Source organism: Callithrix jacchus, chromosome 12 (genome assembly GCF_049354715.1).
Source record: "Callithrix jacchus isolate 240 chromosome 12, calJac240_pri, whole genome shotgun sequence".
NCBI classification, from domain to species: Eukaryota; Metazoa; Chordata; class Mammalia; order Primates; family Cebidae; genus Callithrix; species Callithrix jacchus.
The window spans coordinates 117,244,710-117,270,352 of NC_133513.1; the positions used below are offsets into that span (position 1 = coordinate 117,244,710).

A 25,643-nucleotide genomic window follows, 5' to 3' on the forward strand; every position below is an offset into this window, starting at 1 on the left:
AATACATGCCCACAACAGTCCCACATAACCAAGTATCAGAAACACAAAAAGGATGTGCTGCCATCTTATGAAACTATTTCATTGCCACGTTGAAAGTGTTCCCATCCACCAGGTCCCTCCTCCACAGCAGAAGACACAGCAGGGGGTGAGTTCCATGGACTTCCTTCAGCAAAGCCACCTTTATTTATATCATTTATACAGTCAAAGGGAGAGACAGGCAGATGGACAGATAGCCCACCAGATGGACAGGCAGACACATACAGATCATGTGCCAGCTCAATAAGCAACAATAACTGCTATTCCAAACATTGCTTCCAGAAAAAGAGAACGACTCCTAGGCATATGAATATTTTAATTCAAAAAAGGAAGTACCTGACTAAAATTACATATCCATCAAAATTGCTTTTCTGTCAATAGACTGAAGCTCTGTCCCATCCTCTTGCCAAGACACACAAAGGGTGAAAAGAAAGTGTCCACAAGTGAGATGTTTCATGGGTGCACATCTAATAGCAACTGGAAATGCAGAGTGCCTGCCCTCCCACGGGCTAGACCATCCCTAATGACTGCAAGGGCTGAGTCCCCGCAGTCAGCAGCGTCGGCAGCTGCCACACCAACAGCCCACTTGTCCACTCCTGTGATGGTGTCATGGCAAAGCCAGACACTTCACTCCCTCCACCCATAGCACAAATGATGGCTTTGGTGGGGAGCCCAGATAAACACACATGAACCCGGCCCTCTCACAAATGTGATCTTATAGGAACCCAACGCTCTGACGCTGGGATTTTTTGTCCTTATTAGATGATGCTATCTTTAGAGGCTTGAGCTTTGTTTGGAAGCCTTCTCCACTGCCTGTGCCACTTACAAAGAAGCTAGAGATTCCACACAGAGAAAACACAATGTCCTTGAAAGGCAAAGACAGAGTTACTGATCCACATGAGTTAGTGAGGGCCATTTGGTTGTAAGAAACCACCGCAGCCAACTTAGAGACGCAGGGAAATCCCTGGAGAGATGAGAGGGATGGCAGAAAGTGAGGCGGACAGAAGCCAGACACAGGACAGGGGCAGGTGGCAGGGCACAGAGCTCCTCTCATCTAGGCAGCAGAGCAGTGGATTCTAATGGCACTGTCCACTCCCATCACACCTCTGAGTCTCCATGTAACCTCACACATGCCTCCAGAGAGGGCCTGACTCACCTGGTCCCCTGGCTGCCCACTGGGATCAGGGTGCCACTAGCAAAACAAGGGGACATCAAGCTCACAACCGACACGGGGCACAGAACAGGCATCCGCAGCTGCTGTCCGGAGCAGAGGGTGAGCACAGCCCGGGCAGCCTGGTCCAGCTTCGGAGTTATCGCCTCTGCCAAGTGCCTTCTCCTACCGGCCAATACCAGGAGGAGCAACGCCTCCATCTCCGCTTCCTCTCCTGGGATTTTTTTTTTTTCTTTCCTGGGATTTTTGCTTCTGTCTCCATTAATTCACAGTGGCCCTGGTCACTCTGTGGCCCATTGGGACTCCTCAGCCTCTTCTCCGTTTCTTGTGTTCTGTGCCCCGCAGTCTCTCCCTCTCAGCCACTCCTCCACCCCCACACCAAGCCCGGCCCTGGTTTCCATCACACGGTGTTTTGCTCTTCCTCCTCTTCCTTCTCAGTCCAGACCTTCCTTCCTTGTTTGCACTTTTCTTTCCACCACCCCGAGGGCAGTCTTTCCCCGCTGCAGCACAGGCTCATCGCCCTCAGAGTGATTTCCTAAGAGAGCCCTCCCCCTCCTGTGACATCCACCTTCAGAGCCCACACCTCAGCTACAAGATGTCACAGGCACTGTCTATACCAATCGGCGACCAATCACATGCACAGAGTTTAAATTCAGGGCTGGGTGCAGTGGCACACACCTATAATCCCAGCACTTTGGGAGGCCAAGGTAGGTGGATCACTTGAGGTCAGGATTTTAGGATCTGAGACCAGCCCAACCAATATGGTGAAACCCCATCTCTACTAAAAATACAAAAATTAGCCAGGTGTGATAGCGCATGCCTATAATCCAAGCTACTCGAGAGGCTGAGGCAGGAGAATTGCTTAAACTCCAGTGGCAGAAGTTACAGTGAGCTGAGCTCATGCACTCCAGCCTGGGCAACAGAACGAGACCCTGTCTCAAAAAAAAAAAAAGTTTAAACTCAGACCATTTGCTTGTCTGGAGACCGGCCTATTGATGTGGGGGGCAGGTCTCAGAAGCCTGGAGGCTCCCATCAGCTGCAGGTGTGAATGCTGGAGCTGGAGGAAGTCACCTGTGATCTGCAGCTGAAGCAAATACCCAATCATCTTCCAACGTCTGCTGCAGAAGAAGCTCCTCCAGGTTGTTACTGCTTCCTCCTCGGCACTCTGTCCCTTCGCATTCGGGTGGCAGAAGCCCCAGTATCAGTCAGGCACAGAGCAGTAACATCAGCTTCACTCGGAAAGTTCTTACCTCATCAGTCCTCCATTCTTTCGTTTTTCCTTGAAAAGCCTCCTCTCCTTTGCTTCCATCCCACGTCTGCCGTACTCTGACTTCACCCTGTTTCCATGAGCATCAGTGCAACTCAACAAATGTTACTGCAACCCTGGCCAACGCCGGGCGCCATAGCCCACAGTACAGAATCCTGCAGGTGCTGAAGGACTCTCCCACTGAGCCAGCTGGGAGTTACCCGCCTTCCCAAAATCCCATTTTAAAATATTTTGTGAAAGTTAATAAGAAGTTTAAGCATAAAGTAGTCTAAGCACAAGCTCTCTATCCCGCATCCCTTTATGCAAAGATCAACAAGGCAAAACCCCGTGTCAGAATCAAGCATCCCAGGAAAAGTTCCTAAGCCCATCTTAAAGAATTATATTGACGTCTGACCTCCACATTTAGAAAGGAACCTCCACATTTAGAAAGGCAGCTGAAGGATGGGAAACTAAGGGACTAGAAAATAAAAGATAGGAAAATTCTCTTTTGCTTTAAAGATTCTAATTAATTCAAAACACAGAATATTGAAATATTCACCACACTTAATACTCCACTCTGATGAATTTCAGAATATTTCAACTTATTCATTTTTCTCCTTTTCTATCTACCCTGAGAAGCATCATCCTAGAGATTTGTTTTGTTTTGTTTTGAGACAGAGTTTCGCTCTTGTCACCCAGGCAGCAGTACAGGTGCAATGTTGGCTCACCGCAACATCTGCCTCCCAGGTTCAAGCAATTCTCCTGCCTCAGCCTCCTGAGTAGCTGGGATTCCAGGTGCCCACAACCATGCCCAGCTAATTTTGTATTTTTGGTAGAGACAGTGTTTCACCATGTTGGCCAAGCTGGTCTCGAACTCCTGACCTCAGGTGATCCACCTGCCTTGGCCTCCCAAAGTGCTGGGATTACAGGCATGAGCCACCGCACTGGGCCCATCCTAGAGATTTTTGACAGGTCTACTCAACATCCAAAATGAATAAAATGACCTGCTCCTCCCCCTTCAGTTCTCCTGCTAAGGGAAACAATACTACAGTGGGGAGAAAATTATGTAGGATGAGGCAAAGCATGCTCAGCCACTCCAGAGAGAGGAGGGGTGGGGAATTTTAAACCTGCAGAACGGTCAGGAGGCCTCAGAGCCCCAGGGGCTAGGGCAAAATACTTGAAACCATCTGCAGTTCCCAGGCCTGCCGAGGCCTTAAAAAGTAGATGGGGGCCTCTCTCAGCTGCACCCTGGGCTGACAAAGACCAAAGGGAACACAGTGCAAACAAGTTACCAGATACCAGCAGCTCCCACTCCCTTAGGCCAGTGCTCAAGGCCACTCCTAGTCCCTGAAGTGACATCATTTTCATCACTTCAGTCTCTGGGCTACACCCTGGTCTTTGGAGCCCAGCCACAATGGGGAACTGCTGCTAACACTGTAACCCCTAGGCAGCTTCTCTGAGGCAATAAGCAACCGGACAAGATCCACGGCACGAATGAACCAGCATCCAGGAGACCTCCAGGTCTTCAGAACCAGAAATCTCAAAAGAAGGGTAGAGATGGCAGAAGGGAGACAAGCAGTGTCTCCCCGCCATGGTCCCGGGCTTGTCTAGGACAGCCAGGAGACGACCAGGAGTGACCCTTAGACTAGCACAAGACTTTGCAGGAGCAACCTGTGCCTTCCAAGGGCTGAAGGAAAAGAAACTGGGATCTGGAAGCCACTAGCCGCTAAGTTACAGTCAACAGTCACGGTTGTCAGGTCTCCAAGCCTGGAGCCTGAAAGTCTGAAGTCCCGCTTGCCTCGGCTCATGTCTCCCACCCGCTGCCTGCGTTCGCCATCACCCCGCGGAGCTTCCCCGGACAAGCCCCTTGCCCAACGCTGCCATCGTAACTGTTCTTATGATAATGTAAATACCTCTCATCCAACCCCACCACTGTAACCGAACTTACTCTGCAACACCCCTGCCCACCAAAAAAACTACCCAAACCTATAAAACCAACTCCTATCCCATTGCCTTTTGCTAATGCCCTTTTCGGCCTTAGCCCACCTGCACCCAGGTGAATAAACAGCCATGTGGCTCACATGAAGCCTGTTTGGAAGGTCTCTTCATTCAAAGCACGCATTTTTTCAACAACAGTAATGAAGGCCTTTTTCAGACACATGAGTACTCAGAAAAGGTACCCCACTCGCACCATAACCATAGGCCTTTACTGAAAGAACAGCTGGAATCACGCGCCCAGAAACATAGACACAAAGGTGTTGGATACAATAAGTTCTAAATTTCTCTTCAAAGGATCAGCATGTCAGTAGGTTCAGTTCTTTGTCCTCCATTTTAAAGTTTAACTTCCTCCTAGTTTCAGTAAACAACCTTCTCCGTTCTAATCAGTAGTTCACATCTGTTCCCCCAGTCCCCTGCTCCCTCCTGACTCATCCCGGTCACTTGCTTCAGTCACCTGCCCCAGTCACCTGCCCAGTCACCTGCTCCGGTCACCTGCTTTGACCTAGGTCACCCTGGCTACCTGCTCTGACCTGCCTGTAACCAGCCTTCCTGCCAAACTACCCATCCTACCCCTCCAGCTCATACCCCTGCTCTCTTTAAAATAGCCAATTGGGATTAGTCTAGACTGTGTGGCCTAACCCTAGCCAATAGGGGAATGACACAGCAGTAGGGGCAGCCCCCATTAGGAATAAGTACCCCTTCTCCTCCCCTGTCTAGGTGTGCAATCACCATTGCTCCATCTGTGAGGTGCACCCCTCTATAGAAGTAAACTGCCTGGCCGAGAGGATTTATCTTCGAATGCTATTTCTTTTGTGGCATCGAAATTTTACATATAACAAAGGTAAGCAAACATGTGACTGGCAGGTGCAGCAAACACGGAGGACTGCACAGCACTTCCCGCAAAATGAGTCCCGAGGACTCTGCCAGCCAAAGAACTCAAAAGCATGGCAAAGTGAGAATGAGAGGTTAGAATTCCACTGACTTTAAATTCTCAAAGAAACATCTGGTCCCGTTCCAAGGACCTGTCAATCATAATCTCACTTCCAAGGACTAGGACTTTTCTCCATCCCTCAGAAAACATTACTGAGGAAGACAAAAGTGTTGCATCCATGACCAAGCAAAATGGAGGAGAAGCAAGCATTTCAAAGCTTAATTTAAATATCTGTAATCAGAAAGTTAAAAAAAATCTGTGTTGGAACTGTAACGTATTTGTATTACAATGTCAATTGATGATTTAATTACTAGGTTTAAAGAGTGCTTGAAATAAATAGGAAACTCATTGGCAGCTCTTCATCCCCGGGGGTTCCCAGCCAGGCTGCAGGAAAGCAGGCTTTGCAGTCAATCCTTCAGTGACTCTTGAGTCAATCTGTTCCAACAGCCTCAAGACAAGCTCCCCGTTCCTCCCCTAAAACAAACAAATTCATCCTTTACCATTAAATCAAGTTTCTGTTGCTTCTAGGAAGAAAAAAAGATCTAATCATGAGAAGCAGGTGGGTGAGGAGAACATGGAAAAAAGTGTGAAAACACTTCAGGAAAATATTAATTAGAGATCCGAGATGTGTCACAATCTGGAGGAAAGGAGAGTGACAGTCATCCAGGATGAATCTGCTTTTCTCTTAAAGAGAGCACGCCTCTCTGAGAACACTCCACACTGAGCAGGGGGCCATCTCCTAGTCCCACCCTTTATTCCTCAGGAGGTGAGCATGGGGTCCCCTGCCTCATTCTACCCCACTCCACACTTGCACTGCCTTAGATCTGTCCCTTGCTTAGCAGTCTCTGCATGGCAGCTACTTTACAAAAGCGACAGTCGCCCTCTGGCACAGATTCATTCGTCTTCACCGTCCTAAGCATCACCGTTCATGCACAGCAACTCTCGAACAAATTGCAAATGTCCATTGCATTTAAGATCATGATGGACTTTGTGGTCCAGAAGTTCCAGGGCACAATCAGACTATAGCATATAAGAAAGAATTCTGGGCTGGGCCCGGTGGCTCAAGCGTGTAATCCCAGCACTTTGGGAGGCCGAGGCGGGCGGACCACGAGGTCAAGAGATCGAGACCATCCTGGTCAACATGGTGAAACCCCGTCTCTACTAAAAATACAAAAAATTAGCTGGGCATGGTGGCGTGTGCCTGTAATCCCAGCTACTTGGGAGGCTGAGGCAGGAGAATTGCCTGAACCCAGGAGGCGGAGGTTGCGGTGAGCCGAGATCACACCATTGCACTCCAGCCTGGGTAACAAGAGCGAAACTCCATCTCAAAAAAAAAAAAAAAGAATTCTGAATCTGGCATTGACCCCAACACCCCACCTTCAGTATCCCAAATTTATCCAGAGGGTGGGGGACATTTATGAGTCATGTCATGAAAATTGTTTTAAAAATGTAGTGATTTGGGGAGCAATAGGGCAAACCTGCAGGTAACTACTGAGAGCCAGACTGGCTAGAGACTCCTGTCATTGAATCTGCACAATGACCGCCAGAGATGGACATCGTCACTCGATTTTACACATGAACAAGCTGAGACTGAGGGATGCCAAAAACGGTTAAATAGCCATTAGGCGTCTGAGTTATAAAATCTCAAGCACAAACTTTACACCACCTCTGTCTGACTTGAAAACTCAAGAGTGTAACACAAACGAAGTTGCTTGGTGGTGTCTGGGGTCACACCAGGAAAAGAGCTAGAGCCAAGACAGGCATCCTGCACTGGACGAGCAGAGCTCAGAGTCCAAGGCCTGCTCTGATTGCCTCAAGACATGGTGGGCGCTGCCAGGAACAAGCTCACAGCCCTCCTGAACTTTTGCTTTCATTGTCGACTATAAATGGAGTAGCTTCGACTTAACAGAATTCTTCCCTTTGTCTTTCTGAACCTGACGTTCCCTTTGATCAGTGAAGTGTGGAGGCAGTTTCCCAGGGCACTGAAGATCTGTCTGCAGTAGCTCTCTGCCTTTCTCAGGCACCACTGGCTTCCCAGAGGGGCAGGGCCTCTCTCTGGATCTTGGGAAATCTCTGAGCCATTCTCAGCCTTATGTAGTCGTCCTTGGAAAGCTCTTTAACACCTACCACAGCAGAGAGGATCCTCCAGACCCTCATCACGGGGCTCCCCCAGACAGCAGCTCTTACACCAACTGAGCATCAGAATCTCCCAGGGAACTTAAAGAAAAGGTGCCCTAACCCCTCCCCAGAAACTGATCAATAGGATGCCAAAGGAACACACCACTGGTCTGAAGTTCCCAAGTGATTGTTCTGAGACAACTAGTCTCAGAAGAGAGTCCCTGCAAACCTGGCTGAGGTCTTTTACCTGTGAGGCTATGCAAGCTCTGAGACTTTCTTTCCCAGGCCCCAGTGAGTCCAACAGAGGAAACTCTCAAGGAATTGGGTTCCGGCCGAGCACGGTGGCTCAAGCCTGCAATCCCAGAACTTTGGGAGTCCGAGGCAGGTGGATCACGAGGTCAAGAGATCAAGACCATACTGGTCAACATAGTCAAACCCCGTCTCTACTAAAAATACAAAAAATTAGCTTGGCATGGTGGCGCGTGCCTGTAATCCCAGCTACTCAGGAGGCTGAGGCAGGAGAATTGCCTGAACCCAGGAGGCGGAGGTTGCGGTGAGCCAAGATTGCACCATTGCACTCCAGCCTGGGTAACAAGAGAGAAACTCCGCCTCAAAAAAAAAAAAAAGTCTCCCAAGACTTCTTCCCTGCACTCAACCCTCTCAGGCTACCCACTCCTGCCTTTAGCCTAACCTCCTAGAAAAAGAACTAAAACAGATTTGCAAGAAAAAAATAGACAAACCCATCCAAAAGTGGGTGAAGGATGTGAACAGACACTTTTCAAAAGAAGACATATATGAAGCCAACAAACATGAAAAAAATGCAGATCATCACTGATTATTAGAGAAATGCAAATCAAAACCACATTGAGATACCATCTCATGCCAGTTAGAATGGCGATCATTAAAAAATCTGGATACAACAGATGCTGGAGAAGATGTGGAGAAATAAGAACACTTTTATACTGTCGGTGGGAGTGTAAACCAGTTCAACCATTGTGGAAGACAGTGTGGTGATTCCTCAAGGACCTAGAAATAGAAATTCCACTTGAACCAGCAATCCCATTACTGGGTATATACCCAAAGGATTATAAATTTTTCTATTATAAAGACACATGCACACGTATGTTCATTGTGGCACTGTTTACAATAGCAAAGACCTGGAATCAACCCAAATGCCCACCGACGATAGACTGGACAAGAAAAATGTGGCACATATACATCATGGAATACTATGCAGCTATAAAAAGTGATGAGTTTGTGCACTTTGTAGAGGCATGGATGAAACTGGAAACCATCATTCTTAGCAAACTGATGCAAGAACAGAAAATCAACCACCACATATTCTCATTCACAGGCAGATGTTGAACAATGAGAACACAGGGACACAGGGAGGGGAGCATCACACACTGGGGTCTGTTGGGGGGAGCAAGGGAAGGACAGTGGGGGGTGGGGAGGTTGGGGAAGGATAACATGGGGAAAAATGTTAGATGTAGGTGACGGGGGGGAATGGAGGCAATAAACCACATTGCCATGTGTGTACCTATGCAACAATCCTGCATGATCTGCACATGTACCCCAGAACCTAAAGCACAATAAAAAAAAAAAAAGAAAGAAAAAGCCCACACTGTTACCTGGTAGTGTAGTCTGTCTCCCTGAACAGGCTGTGAGCCTCTAGATCAGCAATGACAAGTTTTCATCCTTGAATTCCCAATGCCCAACCAATGTTTCCAAATAAATGAATGAATTTGCATTATGATCCAATATAACTGATAATCCCTATGTCTGCATCATCATGGAAAACTAACGCTGTTCTTTATACATTGCTTATAAGGCTGAAAAAAAGGCATTATTGATTCAAAACAGCGTTTCTTAACCCTCAAGCACTTGCTTATTATCATCTTCATGAACTCTTCCACATCCATGTACCACCTGCACTATTATTTCCTTAATGTTTCTATCTAAATCAAATCAGTTTAATGAAAATATTCCTATAAAAGGAAACTTTGTCACTAGAAGACAATATGAAAATATCTTCATGACCTTGGGGTGGGCAAAAAATATTCTCATCACAAAGCAAAAAGTACTGACCCCAACAAAAAATACTGATGATTGGTTTATATTAAATTTGAGAGCATTTATTATTCAAAAGCCACCTCTGTTAGAGTTAAAAGTGAGCCAAGAAATGGGAAAAGACATTCACTATGCATGTATCTGATACAAGACTCATAGCCACTGTATTTTCAAGAAAAGCAAACAAACAAAAACCCTCCTATAAATCAACAAGAAAAGCAACAGGCAAAAGAACTGAGCACATATTCACAAATGAGGTTATCCTAATGGTAAGTAAGCATTAGTGGTTAGTCACCAGGAAAATGAAAATTAAGACCACAATGAGATGTCAGTATATACTCACCACTATGAATAAAATAAAGACTGACAATATCCAATGCTGGTGAGTATGTGAAGCAACTAGAACTTTCATTCACTGCTGGTAGAAGTGTTCACTGCTACAAACAATTTGGAATAATCTCCAGCAGCACTTAGTCCAACGCTACGATCCAGCAATTCTTACAGGTATACACATTCAACAGAAAATACACTCATCTAGACACCAAGACTTATTTGAGAATGTTCGTAACAGCACCATTTGTAATAGCCAAAAACTGGAAACAATCCAAATGCCCATCAGCAAGAAAATGAATAAATAACCTGCAGTACAGTCATGCACTAGAATACTATAAATCAAGAAAAATAAATGAACCATACTATATACAACAACACAGATAAATCTCATAAACACAATAGCGAGCAAAATAAGTCACCCAAAAGAGCATACAATGTATGATTTTATGAATATTAAGTTCAAAACAGGCAAAGTTGTATCTGATAGTGGTTATTTTTGAGGAGAAGCAGGAGTAATGGTTACTGACTGGGAGTAGAAGGGAAGCCTGAAGTTGAGACCTCAGAAGAACAACAATATATAAAAGACAAAAGGCTGCTAGAAACCAGAAACTCTTCTGTATTCGAGGTTCTGCATTTTGAGCTAGTCAACATTTATAGATCTGAGTAAAGGCTTAGACTGCCCCTCCTGGAGAAAATCTGGCTGAATCTTGACTCATTCAAAAATAAATAAAGAACGATCACTAATGTTCAGTCTGTGCAGAACAAAAAATTCCACCAAAAGAACATTAAAGGATGCACACCATCCAAAACACTCGGAGAAATAATGTGACCTTGAAAGTAACTTGATGTGATAGCTAGGAAAATATTTTACCCAGACACTGTTTATCCTATGCCTAATCCAAGAGTCATGGCCTCTACTTGCCATAAAAGAAAAGAATGCTAAAGAAAAGGATAAACAGAAAAATATTTTAAATAAGGCAAAATAGCAAGAAAACTAAAACTGCAAAAGCAGAATTAAAACCCACAAGGAAGGTCTATTCCTTGTGAACAGAGGTATTGCCAACACAGTAAAGAAAAATAAATAAAAGTATAAGAATTGAAAAGGAAAAAACAAAATTGTCATTATTTCATATACATTATGATTTTGTACTCAAATATCAATACATAATAAGAGTTTAACAAGAATGCTGAATATAATAATCAACATACAAAAATTAACTATATACCTGTAGTCTAGCAATAAATAGAATATTGAAATTAAAAGTATCACAGAATAACAAAAGCATCAAAGAATAAATCTATTAAAAGACATATAAGACCTCTAGAGATAAATTTTTATGATTGATATTAAAGAAGGTCTAGTAAGTGGAGAGATATACCATATTCATGGATTAGAAGAGTCAATGTTGTAAATGTGTTCATTCTTCCAAATTGATTCAAAAAATCAATGCAAATCTAAATCAAAATTCCAAGACCATTTTTGTAGAACTTGACTAGCTGATGAAATTTGTGCATGTATGTTTACAAGTACACATAATGGGTCAAGAAAGAACAAAACATTTAAAGAAGAGTGGGTCCTGCTCTACCAGATGTCAAAATTTGTTATAAAGCTACAGTAATTAAGAAATTGAGATATTTCAAGCATGGGTAGAAAAATGAATTAATAACAAAGAACAGTAAGCCTGAAAATAAAACCAGGCATATATGGATACTTGATATCCAACACACAGGTAGCACTGCAAAATAGTAAAGAAGCAATCACCTTTTTATTTGGTCCTTAGTACTTGTCTTAGTCTACTCAAGTTGTTGTACCAGATTATAAACAACAGAAATTTATTTCTCACATTTCTTTTTTTCATTAATTCTTTTTTTTTTTTTGAAACAGAGTCTCATTCTGTAGCCCAAGCTCGAGTGCAGTGGCACAACCTCGGCTCACTGCAACCTCCACCTCATCGCCTCAGGCGATTCTCACGCCTCAGCCTCCCAAGTGGCTGGGACTTCAGGCATGCATCACCACGACTGGCGAATTGTTTGTATTTTAGTAGAGAGGGTTTCACCATGTTGCCCAGGGTGGTCTCAAACTACTGAGCTCAGGCAATCCACCTGCCTTGGCCTCCCAAAGTGCAGGGATTATAGGAGTGAGCCACTGTGCTCAACTTATTTTTCACATTTCTGAAAGCTGAGAAGTCCAAGATCAAGGCACCAACAGATTCAGTGTCTGATGAGGGCCTAGTTCATAGACAGTGGCTATCTTCTCCCTGCATCCTAACATGGAGGAAAAGGTAAGGAGCTCTTGGGCATCTCTTTTATAAGAGCACTAATCCCACTCATGAGAATTCCACCCTCATGCTCTATTCACTCCCCCTACACAGACACCAAGGTTCCACCCCCAAATACCATCACCTTGTAAATTACCATTTCAACATAAAACGTTGTGGGGACGTAATCAGTTTATAGCATGTGTTTACTGCTTTCATTGTCAAATGTTTAATAAGCCAGAAAAGAAATCTACTTTCACCACAAGAATGACTTCCACCACAAGTGGTTTAAATGCCAATTTTTTTGTAAAGTTTTAGGGCATAACATGGCATCTTTGGTTTTCTGTTAAATCCATCCCAATGTAAGTAATGCAGAATAAAGAGTTCATCAGAGAAGCTTTGAGAAGAAGGAAACAAGATAGGTCACATTATGCCAAGAACAAATTCCCCAAGAGCAACAGAAGCACATGTACTAGCCTTTGTCATGGAGATTCAAAGGAGGTACAGCCCTAAAATGTCTCCCCTGTTAATGCACCAGTGTGTACTTAGTAAGAACCACACTTGGGGTCATGTAGCTGATAAAAATGAAGGAAATCACATGCCACCCATGGGTGCTAACTAGCACATCAGAGTTCTGTCCCCTAAACCTTTCTCTGGGAAGTATTTCTAGGCTGGTAAGTCCCCTGTTGGCTCTGGTTTCAGATCAAGGTTTCTGAAGCCTAGAGCTGCAGACTGGCCACACTGCTCATGTGGTGTTCATGAACACACTCAGTTTACAAACATGTCTCGTATAGGCTGCAGCCAGCCCAGAACCCCTAATCAAACCCAGTGAAGGCCCTGCCACAAAACCATCATTGGAAGAACAAAATAAAACTCTCCACATTGTAAAGGAATGCTATAAAATCCTTCAAAGGCACATGTTTCATTTTAGAGACTAAAGAATAGCTTTGTAGGCATGTTATTGTTTATGGAGCAGAAAGTGGAAGATAGCAAGGAGTTGGGGTACCTTTGGTTTCCCAGTGCCCACATTTCTTGGGCTTCCTAACCACAGTCTGTCAAGAGGGGTGTGACTGTGTCCCAGTTCTGGCCCCTCACCTCCCCTGTCACTCCCACAGGAGTCTGAAATACAGATGTGGCAGTTTATCATGTCTACTATGTCAGTAAAATCCTCCAGAACCAGGGGTCTGGGAATAGCCCCATCACCCTCACCAGCTGTGCCAGATGCCAATGAGAAAGACCCAACTTAGCCCCAGGGAACTGTCTGGTTATGCATGAAGAGAAGAGGTTTATAAGAAGAGCTTGTATGAAAAGCCAAACTGTGATGCGGTAAAAAACCCTCAAGCTTAAAACACACACAAATATACATTACCCTGGCCAATCCCCAAGTACGGTGCCTGACTGAAGCCTCAAATCTCATCCAGCCAAGGCATGAGGGAGATGCATCAAGCCATGTTACATTCACCAACATCTAACAAAGAAACCATTCTACTTCCATCTTGGTAAGACATCATTCTTTTTTTGTTCTTTTTTGTAAGATGGAGTCCCACTCCGTCACCCAGGTGGGAGTGCAATGGCATGATCTCAGCTCACTGTAACCTCCGCCTCCCGGGTTCAAGTGATTCTCCTGCCTCAGCCTCCCAAGAAACTGGGATTGCAAGTGTGTGCCACTATGCCCGGCTAATTTTTTTATTTTTAGTAGAGACAGGGTTTTACCATGTTGGCCAGGCTGGTCTCTAACTCCTGACCTCAGGTGATCCGCCAGGCTTAGCCTCCCAAAGTGCTGGGATTACAGGCATGAGCCACTGCACCTGGCTGATTATGTTTCTTTTCTACAGATCTTGCTAATCAAAGACCACTTCCTTGAAAGAGCCAGCTGCTATTCTGGGTCATAGAGAACCCATCTGAGCATTGTAGAGCACCATGATGCTGGCTCTGCCAATGTGGGTACTCAACAAACGGGTTTGCCATTGTCAAGTGCTGCTACCAACACTGGGACTACCCAGAGATGAATCAGGCAGGGCCCCTGCTCATAAGCATTCACAGGCTTTCAGAACCAGAGAGCTGTGCACAGGAATCACCGTGATACGAGAAAGAGGGAACCAGGACCACGAGGAAGAAGCACAGGAAACAGAGAGGTGATCAGAGGAGGCTTCCTGGAAGTGGGATTTGCAGAGCACTGAACTTTTAAGGCAGGGGTTGGCAAACCACAGCCCATGTAAAGGTCAAATACAGCCCACCCCCTGTTTTTGTATGATCTGTGAAATAAGAATAAATTGTAAATATTTTAAGGGTTACATTTGAAATTATTATATAAGCACTTATGTAATATCCTTGATTTTGCCTCTCAGCTACTAAAGCATGAAATATTTTTACAATCTGATCCTTTAAAGAAGTTTGCCAGCCTGTGTTCTAAGGTATGCAAAAAAAAAAATCTCAAGATGGTAATTAAAATCATAGCTAATGTTTGCTGAGAGGTTACTGTGTGCTATGGATGCTACACTGTGCAGACATTATTTAATCTACACAATATGCCTATGAGGGGAATATTATTCCCACTTCACAGAAGAGGAACCTGATTCCTACAGAAGTTGGTAACTTGTCCAGAGTTTGGCAGCCAGAAGTCAGTAACTTTTCCAGAGTCTCAAGTGTAAGTCTGATCGCAAAGCTGTCCTCTCAGTCCCTAACTTTGATGCTTGTCCAATTCCCTATAGAGAGAACATGTAAGCAGAGGCTTAAAGCTCAGGACATATGTAAAAAACAAGCCCTCTTCTGGCTGGAAAAAAAGGAAGCAGAGGCCAGAAATGGTCAAATTATAACAGGAATTGCCAAGAAGAATAATTCTGCAATTAATGCACGGTAAATAACACGGCATAAGATAATTTCATTGCAACAAAAGCTGTTTATAGTAGCAAAAAATTGAAAAGAACATAAATGCCTATTATGAGGTGGTTATATTACGGAATGCCATGCATCCCTGGAAAAGACAAAGTCATTCTTCATCTTCATTGTATTGGTCAGCTACTGCTATATAACAAACAACACCAAACTCTTAATGGCACACAATTAGCATTTACTTTCAGGTGTGTGTAGGTCAGTTGAGTTCAGCTGAGTAGCTCTGGGTTGCTGGGTGGACCCACATCTGTTCCACTCATTGCTCAGCCTCCTAGGACCAGTAGTCTAGGTATGCACACTCTTCTTGTGGAGATGCAAGAGGCCCCAGAGGCAAATGGAAACAACCAAAGCATGGGCTCAGAACTGACATGACACCTTCACCTTGATCTATTAGCCTAAACAAGGCTCACGGACCAGCCCGAAGCCAAGGGACTTCCAGCTTTGGTAAAAGGAACTAAAGAGTCACACAGCAAAGGGTGTGGACATGAGAAGAGGTGAAGAATTTGTTAGAACGATGACTCAACTAACTTCTTAAAGTTTTACAAAACAACATCTAAAATGTATTTGGATACTTGCCACAGCTGACACTACTCTTTAATCAGTGACAGCCATGTACATGCTCTCTTTCTCAAAAGCCAAAGTTGCCTAAGGGTGACTTCCACATCTGAGATGAGCCTTTTAATCCCTTCCATCCTCATAACTCAATGTGGTTAACGTTGTCTGGACTGCCCACCACATTGCAAATGAAGTGGCTGACATCCGCTCTGCCCGCCACCTTGAACAAAATGTAGCTGTCACGTGTACCACCGCAACATTCTGCCACATTGCCCTCAAGGCCCCAGTGCAACCCGAGGAGACGCTGAGAGGAGGGTTCTGAGAATGCCCAGTTCTGCACCTTGCTTGCTCAGGTGCCTGACTCTAGGCCTGTGTTCCTAACAGCCATGCCACCCTGCCACATGTGCCCTCCTCCATGGCCACCAGAGATCTCCCAGCTGCTTTTCCCCTCCAAGGTTATCCTTGACCCCTCCTTTTTTTTTTTTCAGTAAAAAAAGTTGCATAGGCTAAAATCACATTTAGGGCATTCAATGAACCAGAGCCCTAATGACTGCCTGTGAGACCAGTAATCCCAACCTGACAGAGTTTTGAGGCCAAGGCCTGGGGAGCAATCCTGGGTGGGCCAGTGGGGAGGGGTGTACCCATGGCATAAAAGGAGGCAAATTCAGGTGTAGGGGTGTGTGTGTGTGTGTGTGTGTGTGTGTGTGTGTGTTTATAACGGAGTCTTCAAAAATCTTTCTGAAAATGTCTCCCCAGAATTTTAAGAACGTCCAGTTCTGGTAATAGAGAACTAAGATAATCCAAACCAACCCTTCTGCTGAAGCTACTAAAAACAATCTGAGCAAAATGTGTTTTAAAGCACTTAAACATTAACAAGGCACTGAAGAAGTACCAGGATTCGATCTGACGGCAGCAAGACCCAGGGAGGCGAGGCCAGCTTTCAAAGCCACGTCAGCCGTGTGGCATTTGTAATCCTGAAGAAACAGCTGGTGTTTTATCAGCCTGCTTAGGCACAAAATGTCCAAGACCCACTCAAGATGAGGAGTCCTATTACCCCCCATTTAGAGAAGACCCCAAAGGACAACACTGTCACGGTCAACCAGCAGAAACACAGCTCCGGCGTGCACTGCGCAGAACGCACGCCCCCGGTCCAGCGAGTCCTCTCCATGGGCAATGGGTGGAGTGCGTGCCTGCCCACTTTAAGAAGGAACATGCTTTGCATTTCATTGTTGTTGACTTCTGTCTTCACTTGAGGATGCACTATTAGTCATCTCCACGATTGCTTTGATGGCGAGTTCTTGGTTAGAAACGCTGTGCCAAACCATTACATTGTGCCTAAGGAAACATGTACTTCCATCTACGACAATCCACTCTGTAACGTGGCTCACGGACCCACATGGCAGCTGAAAATACGTCCTGCCTCTGTGAATGCGAAGTTGTGAAATGCATTGTTTATTTTAAGCAGTATACTGCTAAGCAAAAAGTCTAGAATCGGAAAATCTTGGGTTCAAATCCCCGTTTTACCACGTAGAGGCTGCATAACCCTCGGTAAATTATGTCTCATTTTCCTAATCTGTAAAATATGGATAATAATGATAAAAACAATATCCTTAATAGTCAGAGGGGCACTAGGGGGTGTCAAATACTCAGCCAAGTGCCTGGTCACCACGGAAGTGCTTAATAAATAGCTATTATTACTAATTTTAGAAGAAATGTGATCCTGGTTACCACAGTTTAGAATAATAATGATACAATAATAATAATGGGAGTGGCCAATAGTAATAGTTACAGCTCTCGGGCCAGAGATTGTTCATGAGTCTGAAACAAACATCTGTGAACGTTCCAAGGTGAGTAAAGGTGCGCTATATTCACGTGACTGTGAGATGCCAGCCTAGCACTGCATATTTTGCAGGTAGATTTGATCTCTGACCCTAGAGGCTCCTGGGTCAGGTTGGGCGATAAGAAATACACACCCAAGGCCATGGGCAGCTAAGAGGTCCCACAAGAAAGGAAATGAGGTTGTCTTTGAGGAGAGGGAGGTGGGAAAAGCAACCAAGGGCTTCAGGAAATTCAAAACCGACTTCAGTTGAATCAATTGGGAAAATCTGGCTGTGAGTTGTGAGGCAGTGCACAAGTGTGAATGCAGCACAGAAGCTGCGGTGGATGTCCTCGCCCCCGCACCATGCATCGGAATAGACAGCAGGCCCCAGGCAGCCCCACACTCAGGGAATCTGTAGTCTGGCTGCTGCACCAGGGGCCTGCACTCGCCCACCCTCCCTGAACAGGGGCTAGGACAGGGGTAGGGCTCTCCAAGAGCCTCACTTACTCTCTCTGACATCTTCATGGGCCACACGGACACGGTGATCATCACTGGCAGCCTTCTCGGAGCCCCTGGTTTTCATGCCTTTTTTGTTACTGTTTTTACCTAAAAGGGGAGAGAGAGATGCCTTTACTTTCACATATGTCAGGGCTGGTTCAGGATGCTAAGAGCTTGACTGTCCTCTCCTGCACAGCAGCCATCTCCCCTTCTGCTCCCCTGTCCCTAAAGATGGTGTCTTGGACTTTAACGGGTCTCTGGTTAAAGGAAAGGAAGGGTGTTATTAGAAACACCCAGGAAAATAAACACTCCTAATAAAAACAATGTTCACCTGCAGGTTCTTACTATTATAAGACTGAAGGATGCTTTGGGGTAGTATATTTGACCCTCACTGAGGCCCAGAGACATCATTTGTAGTTTCTAGAACTGGAAGTGGAGCCTCAGACTTGTGACCCCAGAGCTAGCATTTTCCACCCTGCTGGGCTTCTCCCATCTAACTCTCTCCCAGGCCCTGGCTTGGTACCTGTGGGTAAGGATGCTGCCCCTCTTTGGGGAGCCTCCTTGGCATAGCCTGCGCCACCTGTCTGCCAGGCTGCTGCTGGCCCCTCGGCTCCTTCTCACGCTGCAGGCCCTCTCCATGCTCCAGCAACACTGGCTTCCGTTCAGCCTTCAGTTCATGCTTCTTTCCCACCAGAACTTTGTGCTACGTTGCTCCTCCTCCTGAAGTGCCACTCCCTTCACTTTCAAGCTAATTAGCTCCTACTGATCCTGCAAATCTCAGCTCTGGCATAGTCTCCTTAAACTGGCTTTCCTGACCTCCCCACTAAATCAAATCCACCTTGATGGATATTGATAGCACCTGTTTCAGGTCAGGTTGCCTCTAGGCAGAGCCTAGGTTTAGATGCACAAGATGTATTGAGGGAGAAGGGGAGGAAAGGAGCTAAGCAAGGCTGTGATCTCAGCCAGAGTCAGGCTCATCCCATCCCACAGGAGCACTGGAGGAGCAATTGCACACAAGGTTGTCCCGACTTAGGAAAAGGAGCTGTCATTTCTACTGCAGTTGGCCTCTGGCTACAGCCTGATCAGCCTGAGAGTGGGAGATGTAGCCTTCCAAGGGCCCTTCTGCAGAGGTGGAAGCAGGTGTGAGCTACCTGCAGTGGAGACTCCTGGTACCTGCGGGCTGTGTGTCCCTGTGGGTAAAGAAGACCTGGGCAGGGCACTGGCAGCCTCACCACAGCTCTGCACCTGTCCTGAGTGGCAGCATCCCAGTGGTAATGGGACGTGTCTGTTGATGAGGACAGGGACAACATCTGGCTTGGCTCACTGCTCTGTCTCCAGAGTCTGGGACATAGGAGGCTGTGACGAATGAATGAATGCATGAATGAACAAATGAATCAGTCAGTGAGTGACCAAACAGAAACAAGAGGCGGGACAGGTCTGCAGAGAGAGAAACGTAGCTTGAACTTTAAAAGCCAGTTGAAATACCACCACGAGCTGGTGGATTCTGCCAATAATGAAATCACTTCTGACTATTCTACAGCCATCCCCTAAAAGAAATCTTATTAAGAAAACCTTGGCCAGGCGCGGTGGCTCATGCCTATAATCCCAGCACTTTGGGAGGCTGAGGCGGGTGGATCATGAGGTCAAGAGATCGAGACCATCCTGGTCAACAACATGAAACCCCATCTCTACTAAAAATACAAAAATTAGCTGGGCATGGTGGAGCATGCCTATAGTTCCAACTATTCGGGAGGCTGAGGCAGGAGAATTGCTTGAACCCAGAAGGCGGAGTTTGTGGTGAGCCGAGATCGTACCATTGCACTCCAGTCTGGGTAACAACAGCGAAACTCCATCTCAAAAAAAAAAAAAAGAAAACCTTAAATCTTCAAGAAAGTCAAGTAGTACCTTGGGCCCACCCAAGGAAACCCCCTTTTTGTTATATTCTTGGATGGGGCCTGCTGGAAGTATCTTTCATTTTCATGTAAGCTGAAAGAAAATAAAAGTAATTAGGTGCCCCATTAGCGTCTAGAAGCCAATTAACTGAAACTTCCCTAAAGGCCAGAGGAGGCAGGTGAGTCAGAGCTGGACCCACATCTCTGCCTGATGCTGCCTCGGCCTGGTCTGTGTCCTGCTTCTGTGGGCGGGAGCATCCCAGCTGGCTGGTGGGAAAACCATGGAAGAAAGGCCTCAGTGGGGCCACAAAATCAGGAGTATAACTTTTGATAAGGCTGAGTTGGATTTTGCGGAAACATAGGATGTTTTCAGAAAAGAAAGAAAAAAAGTTTCACAAAATATGTGAGAAAAAAGCCAAAGTTCTAGAAAATAACACCCTCTTCCAGCCTACCCCAGAAGATGGTGTTCACAGCAGGCTTCCTCACCCAGGGCCACATCCCTGGGGCCTCCATGGGACAGGGAGGGAGAGTAGGAGCCAGGCAGCCCTCAACACCACGGCCTGGGCAGCTGCCAACACCACTGACTGGGCAGCCCCCACATCACAACACAATGGCCCAGGCAGCTTCTAATACCACAGCTTAGGCAACCCCCTGCCAACAATATGCCATGTCCCAGGCAGTCCCTGCACCACTGCCTGGGTAGCCCTCAATACCATGGCTTGGGCAGACCCTACACCATGGCCCTGCCAGCCCCCATACCACAACACCATGGCCTAGATACCCCAGGCCCAGGCAGATTCAGACCTATGAGAAAACGGCTCTGCTCAGCTCTGGGACTCCAGTGAAAGTCTGCATGCCAGGCAAAGGTCCTGCTACACTGGGAGTGTGACTCCTCTGGCAGGGGAATGGGGAGTGGGATCGACATGTGGGAACAGAATCCCTGAAGGGAGTGGCTGATGGGGCTGAAACGGCAGGCGGGGGCCCAGCGCCTTTGCTGGGGAGGAAGCAGCTGGCAGTTGGAAGCACAGGCCTGAGGGCCTGGTTCCAGTCTGGGGTGCTGTCACATATGCCCCTGCACCCCCCAGGTGTATCCTGGAAAGACCTCGTCACCTCTCTATGCTTCAGTTCCCTCATCAGTGAAAGGAGAAGGCAACAGTACCTGCCACAGGGAAACTACCAGCAGGAAACAAATACGCTGCCTGAAGCGCTTAGGGCTGCCCTGGCCTGCCCCTGGCCTGCACCTGGCCTGCCCCTGACCTGCATCTGGCCTGCCCCTGACCTGCACCTGGCCTGCCCCTGACCTGCACCTGGCCTGCCCCTGACCTGCACCTGGCCTGCCCCTGGTCTGCCCCTGGCCTGCCCATGGTCTGCCCCTGGCCTGCCCCTGACCTGCCTCTGGCCTACCCCTGGCCTGCCCCTGGCCTGCCCCTGGCCTGCACCTGGCCTGCCCCTGGCCTGCACCTGGCCTGCCCCTGACCTGCACCTGGCCTGCCCCTGGCCTGCAGCCTCACTGAGCCAGGCCTCCACCTTCTCACCCACCACAAAGAGCAATTCCAGTTGCTAGAGGAATAACAGCTAATATGCATAGCACAGTTTGAAATTTACAAGGCATTTCACATAGATTCTAACAGGGTCTTACGGACGTTGCTTTATAGATGGGGACACAGATGCTCAGAGGGGAGAAGGGAGCTGCCCAAGGTCACAGACAGAGCCTGGAGGAGACAGAGCTGGTGACTGACTCCAAATCCGAGCCCTTCACGGACAGCGTACAGGCCTCCCCTTCGTAGCCCCTTCCTCCCTCATAACAAGAAAGGCAGCATATGGTCCATGCAGATGAAAGAAAGCAAAATGGAAACTGTGCAGGAAGCGGCCAGGACGGAGCCAGCATCTCCATCTGGGCCGCGTGACAAAACCGAATTCCTTAAAAGTAGCAAACTGAATTGCCAATGCGGGCCACATGTTCTATTCTGGTCTAAAGTGATAAATATAATTTTTGGTTAATAAAGAACTATTTTTCCCCTCACTATACAAAGAGCTTACAGTAGCAACTCCCCAAAAGCAGAAAAAAAAATTCTTTGCTACAATTTTGCATTTTCCCCAGGAAATTCCAGTCCAACAGGCTCTGCATTCCTATAGTGAAGGACCTGGCCCAGGGCTCTGAGGTCCTTGCCTGCTTCTGCTTAAGGAACCCACATTAGGAAAAAGAAATGCCCAAAGAGGTTCTCTGGGGCTCCCTAGAATTGCAGCCTCAAGGCTAAATCACCACAAACACACCAGATCTGCTGGGAGGATCTGCTGGGAACCCGCACACAGGGAGAGCCAGGAGAACTTCACAGATGAACATGAAAATCTAAACCAAAGCAGTGAAAAATGCCTGCTCTGTACGATGTTGGCAGGGAAAGGCCATGACACAGGGAGGAACTGCCTGTACCCTTATCCAATTCTGAGGACAGGAAACTCCCAGAGGAAACAAGAATCCAGGGGATCAGTGGTCCCAAAGGGTGAGCTGAGCAGTGGACTGATGTACTGGCTTCCATCCATCTCAGTGATCTCGATGAGAACTGTAAAGAGGCCGTAGGCTGGATATAGAGGTACTCAAAGAAGCTCTCTTAAGAACTTTTTACCAAGCTTAGACCAAAATCAATCAAACAGTCCATCAAAATCCCACGGCCCATCTCTCTCTCTCTCTCTCTCTCTCTCTTTCTCCATTGTGTCTTCTCTGAGAAACCTGCCGGGTCAGGTCCATCCTCCTCTGGGCCAGCCTTTCATAAAGAAGACCTGGCCTCAGATCTGGGCATAAGGAACAGTGGACTTGGCTAGCTTAGCAGTGCCCTGTGGTCCCCCACTCCCACCCTTTGTGCAGCCAGCAGCCGCCTTTCTGACTTGCCACAAAATAGAGTCCTTTGTCTTTAAAGAGACACCCTGGTAACAGCAGCAGGTGGGTATGTGTAGACACTCTGCAGGGAGCTATTGGTACCTGCCAGCCTCATTTTAGAGTCCACCTGGAAACAGAGCCTGAGACAAGAAGGCCTTGGGCACAGTGCTGTAATCTGGGAGGAGATTTCAAGCAGCACAGGTGAAAAGATGAAGGGGAAACACCATAACTCAGGCTGTGTTGTCTGGCAGGACTCAATAGGGACTTGACCTGGCTGGGGACTTGGGCAGGGGGAGATGCCTCTGAGGTGGGGAGGGGAGATGCCTTTGAGCTGCCCCTCCAGAGGCTGGAAGGCTGGGAGGCTGGGCATTGACCCATCCAATTGCACACCTCCCCTAAAAGCTTGGGTTATTAATTGCTCCCACGCCACAGTGAGGAATTGAGGCTTGGAGAAGTCACAAATGCCCATGAAGGGGAGGACCAGAGATCTCAGCTCTCTCTTAATCCTGAATAAACTTACCTACCTGTGCCTAGCATGAACCAGGCATTCCATACAAGTCTGTGAAATCAGACTTAAATTAATATTTGAAGACGTTTTGTGCCATGCCAACCATCCTATGATGCCCAACGAGTAGCCAGCTGGCTGCCAGCCAGATGTAGATACCAACACTTCCAGTGGCCATTCCAAAGAACCCTAATTTCCTAGATTTTGTGATCCCAGAGTGGCAGCTGCAATGGTAGAGCCACTGCTGGAGATGCCAAGCCTGAGAGCTCAGGCTCCCTGGACTCTCAGGGACATCCAGAGAAAACCCCCACTTCAAAAATCAAGGCTCCAGGGCCAGGCTGCCACACTAAAGGTACCATGAGTACCTTGATGCCGTGGACACTTGGGGCATACAGAAAGCACAGTGGCTATGTTTAAGAACCACCAGGCCAACTTCCCCAACGTGGGAGTGTCCTCCTTTGTTATCCAGGCATGCGCCCTGGTTTCTGGAATCTTGGGCACAGGCAAGAGGAAATTTGCCAGCATTAATAGTTGACTTTGGAAAGCATTTTGGAAACAGAGGTGGTGTCTTAGAAAGCTGCTTGCTAATATACAGGAAATGACGTTCTCTCCCTTGGAATTTTGTAGGGAGTTTACCTGGACAAAACACTTTCAATTTAACTGTTAAAGTAAGCATATAATTTGACATTAAGAATGGCTTGTTAATTGATCAGGTATGCTAATGGCATTGTGATTGCTTTTTAAAATACTTATTGAAATATTTACAAACACAGTCTCCTAATCCTTACACTCCCATTTTGCCCAGGAGAAGACATTTCCATCCAAAAGCCAAATGCAGCAAAACACCCTGAAAAGAGAAGGAAAGCTTAAATGTGAAGCCCTTTTCACCAAGTGGCCTACAGCACACACAACAGAAAAGGCTTTGTTTACAACCAAATGTGCTCAAAGAACAACTCTTCGGTTATTTCCCCCTGCAACTGGGGCACAGCAGAGTACAAAATGCAAACTCAATGATTCTGAACACAGACACACAAACAAGCGTGACTCGCTGCCCCCTCTGCAAATTCCACGGGCTCAAGACTATGGCGGTGATTCGGGTTTGGTCACATTCAAACAGGGACACATTCTCACCCGCACATGAAGAGAATTATGAACAAAGGACCAAGCAGAAACTCAAATTTAAAGGCTACATATCCAAGCCTACTTCTAACCAAATGTGCAACGAAGAGAGAAATTTTTAAAAAACTTCATATCCGTCATTCAAATCAATAGTTCAATTGATTATTTGATTTGATTGCTACTGCCAAGTGGGAGGAAAAGGGTAAATTCTTTAATTATGGTGTATTTTTCTGTTCTATTTTATTCTTTAAAAGGAATATGGCTGCAAACCAGGGTCATCAATTTGAAGATGGCATGCAAAGTAAGATACCCTCAAATCTACTTGTATGTGCAAAATGTGGCCCCTTATGTTATTCTTAACTCTGGAATAATGAGAAATGAGGGCTTGAGATTCACTCCCACGGCCTCAAATCATTCCAACTGCAGGGATCTAGAAACTGTCAAATTCCGTTTGAAGCAGCTAAATAAATGGAATTAGAGAGCAGAACGTTGTCAAGTCCATTAGAGGAAGAACACTCTAGCGATCAGTACTCTTAATTCACTGAATGATGAGAGCCCATCCATGGAAGCCTGTGAGCAGAGGCTGGGTGGCTCACTGTTAGAATCTTGCAATGAGCAAGAATCTGTGCTCAAGGTCCACTCAGGTTCCTTAGAGTTCTAAACTTCTGGGATGGACAAGTGTTCACAATGAGGACCTCAGAAATTGTACAGTACCAAAATCCTACTGCAACCTAAGGAAAGGATTCTACAATTCCATATCCTGAGAGTGGTGGCGGTGCCACAAACCTGTGCGTGGGATAAAACTGCAGAGAACACGCACACAAATGCATGTAAGAACTGGTTGAATCTGAATAAGGCGTGCAATCTAGTTAACAGTATCGTACCGCTGTCAACCTCCTGGTTTTGAAACTGTATACAACAGTGTGATTGGGAATGGATTCCCAATCCCCTGGGGATATTTGGCAACGTCTGGAGACATTTTTGGTTGTGACAACTGGGGGGAGGGAGCTACTGGCATCCAATTTCAAGGCCAGGGACACTGCTAAACATCCTACGATGCACAGGAGGGCAGCCCCCTTCCACCTCTGTTGGCTCAAGCACACACACACACACACACACACACACACACACACACACACAAACACACAGCTGGCCCAAAACATCAATCCTTCCAAGGCTGAAATATCTTGTACTAAAATCATCTAAGAGGTTGTCATTGGGGGGAGCTGGATAAAGGGTACATGTGGCCTCACTGTGCTTTTTGCAATTTCCTTTGAGTTTATAATCATTTCAAAATAAAAACTTAAATAAATGTTTTTAAAGATTC

The 25,643-nt window shown here is 46.4% G+C and overlaps 1 protein-coding gene across 2 annotated transcripts in view; it reads right to left on the reverse strand.

Moving 5' to 3' along the window:
- Window positions 1–25,643, reverse strand: part of CPXM2 (carboxypeptidase X, M14 family member 2) — a 254,732-nt gene that overhangs the window by 123,385 nt on the left and 105,704 nt on the right. For both annotated transcript variants that reach the window (XM_078344084.1, XM_035269392.3), the window contains exon 2: window positions 17,935–18,033. In XM_078344084.1, coding sequence (XP_078200210.1) covers window positions 17,935–18,010 — 76 coding nt within the window. In that variant the 5' untranslated portion in view covers window positions 18,011–18,033. The remainder of the gene's footprint in view (window positions 1–17,934; window positions 18,034–25,643) is intronic.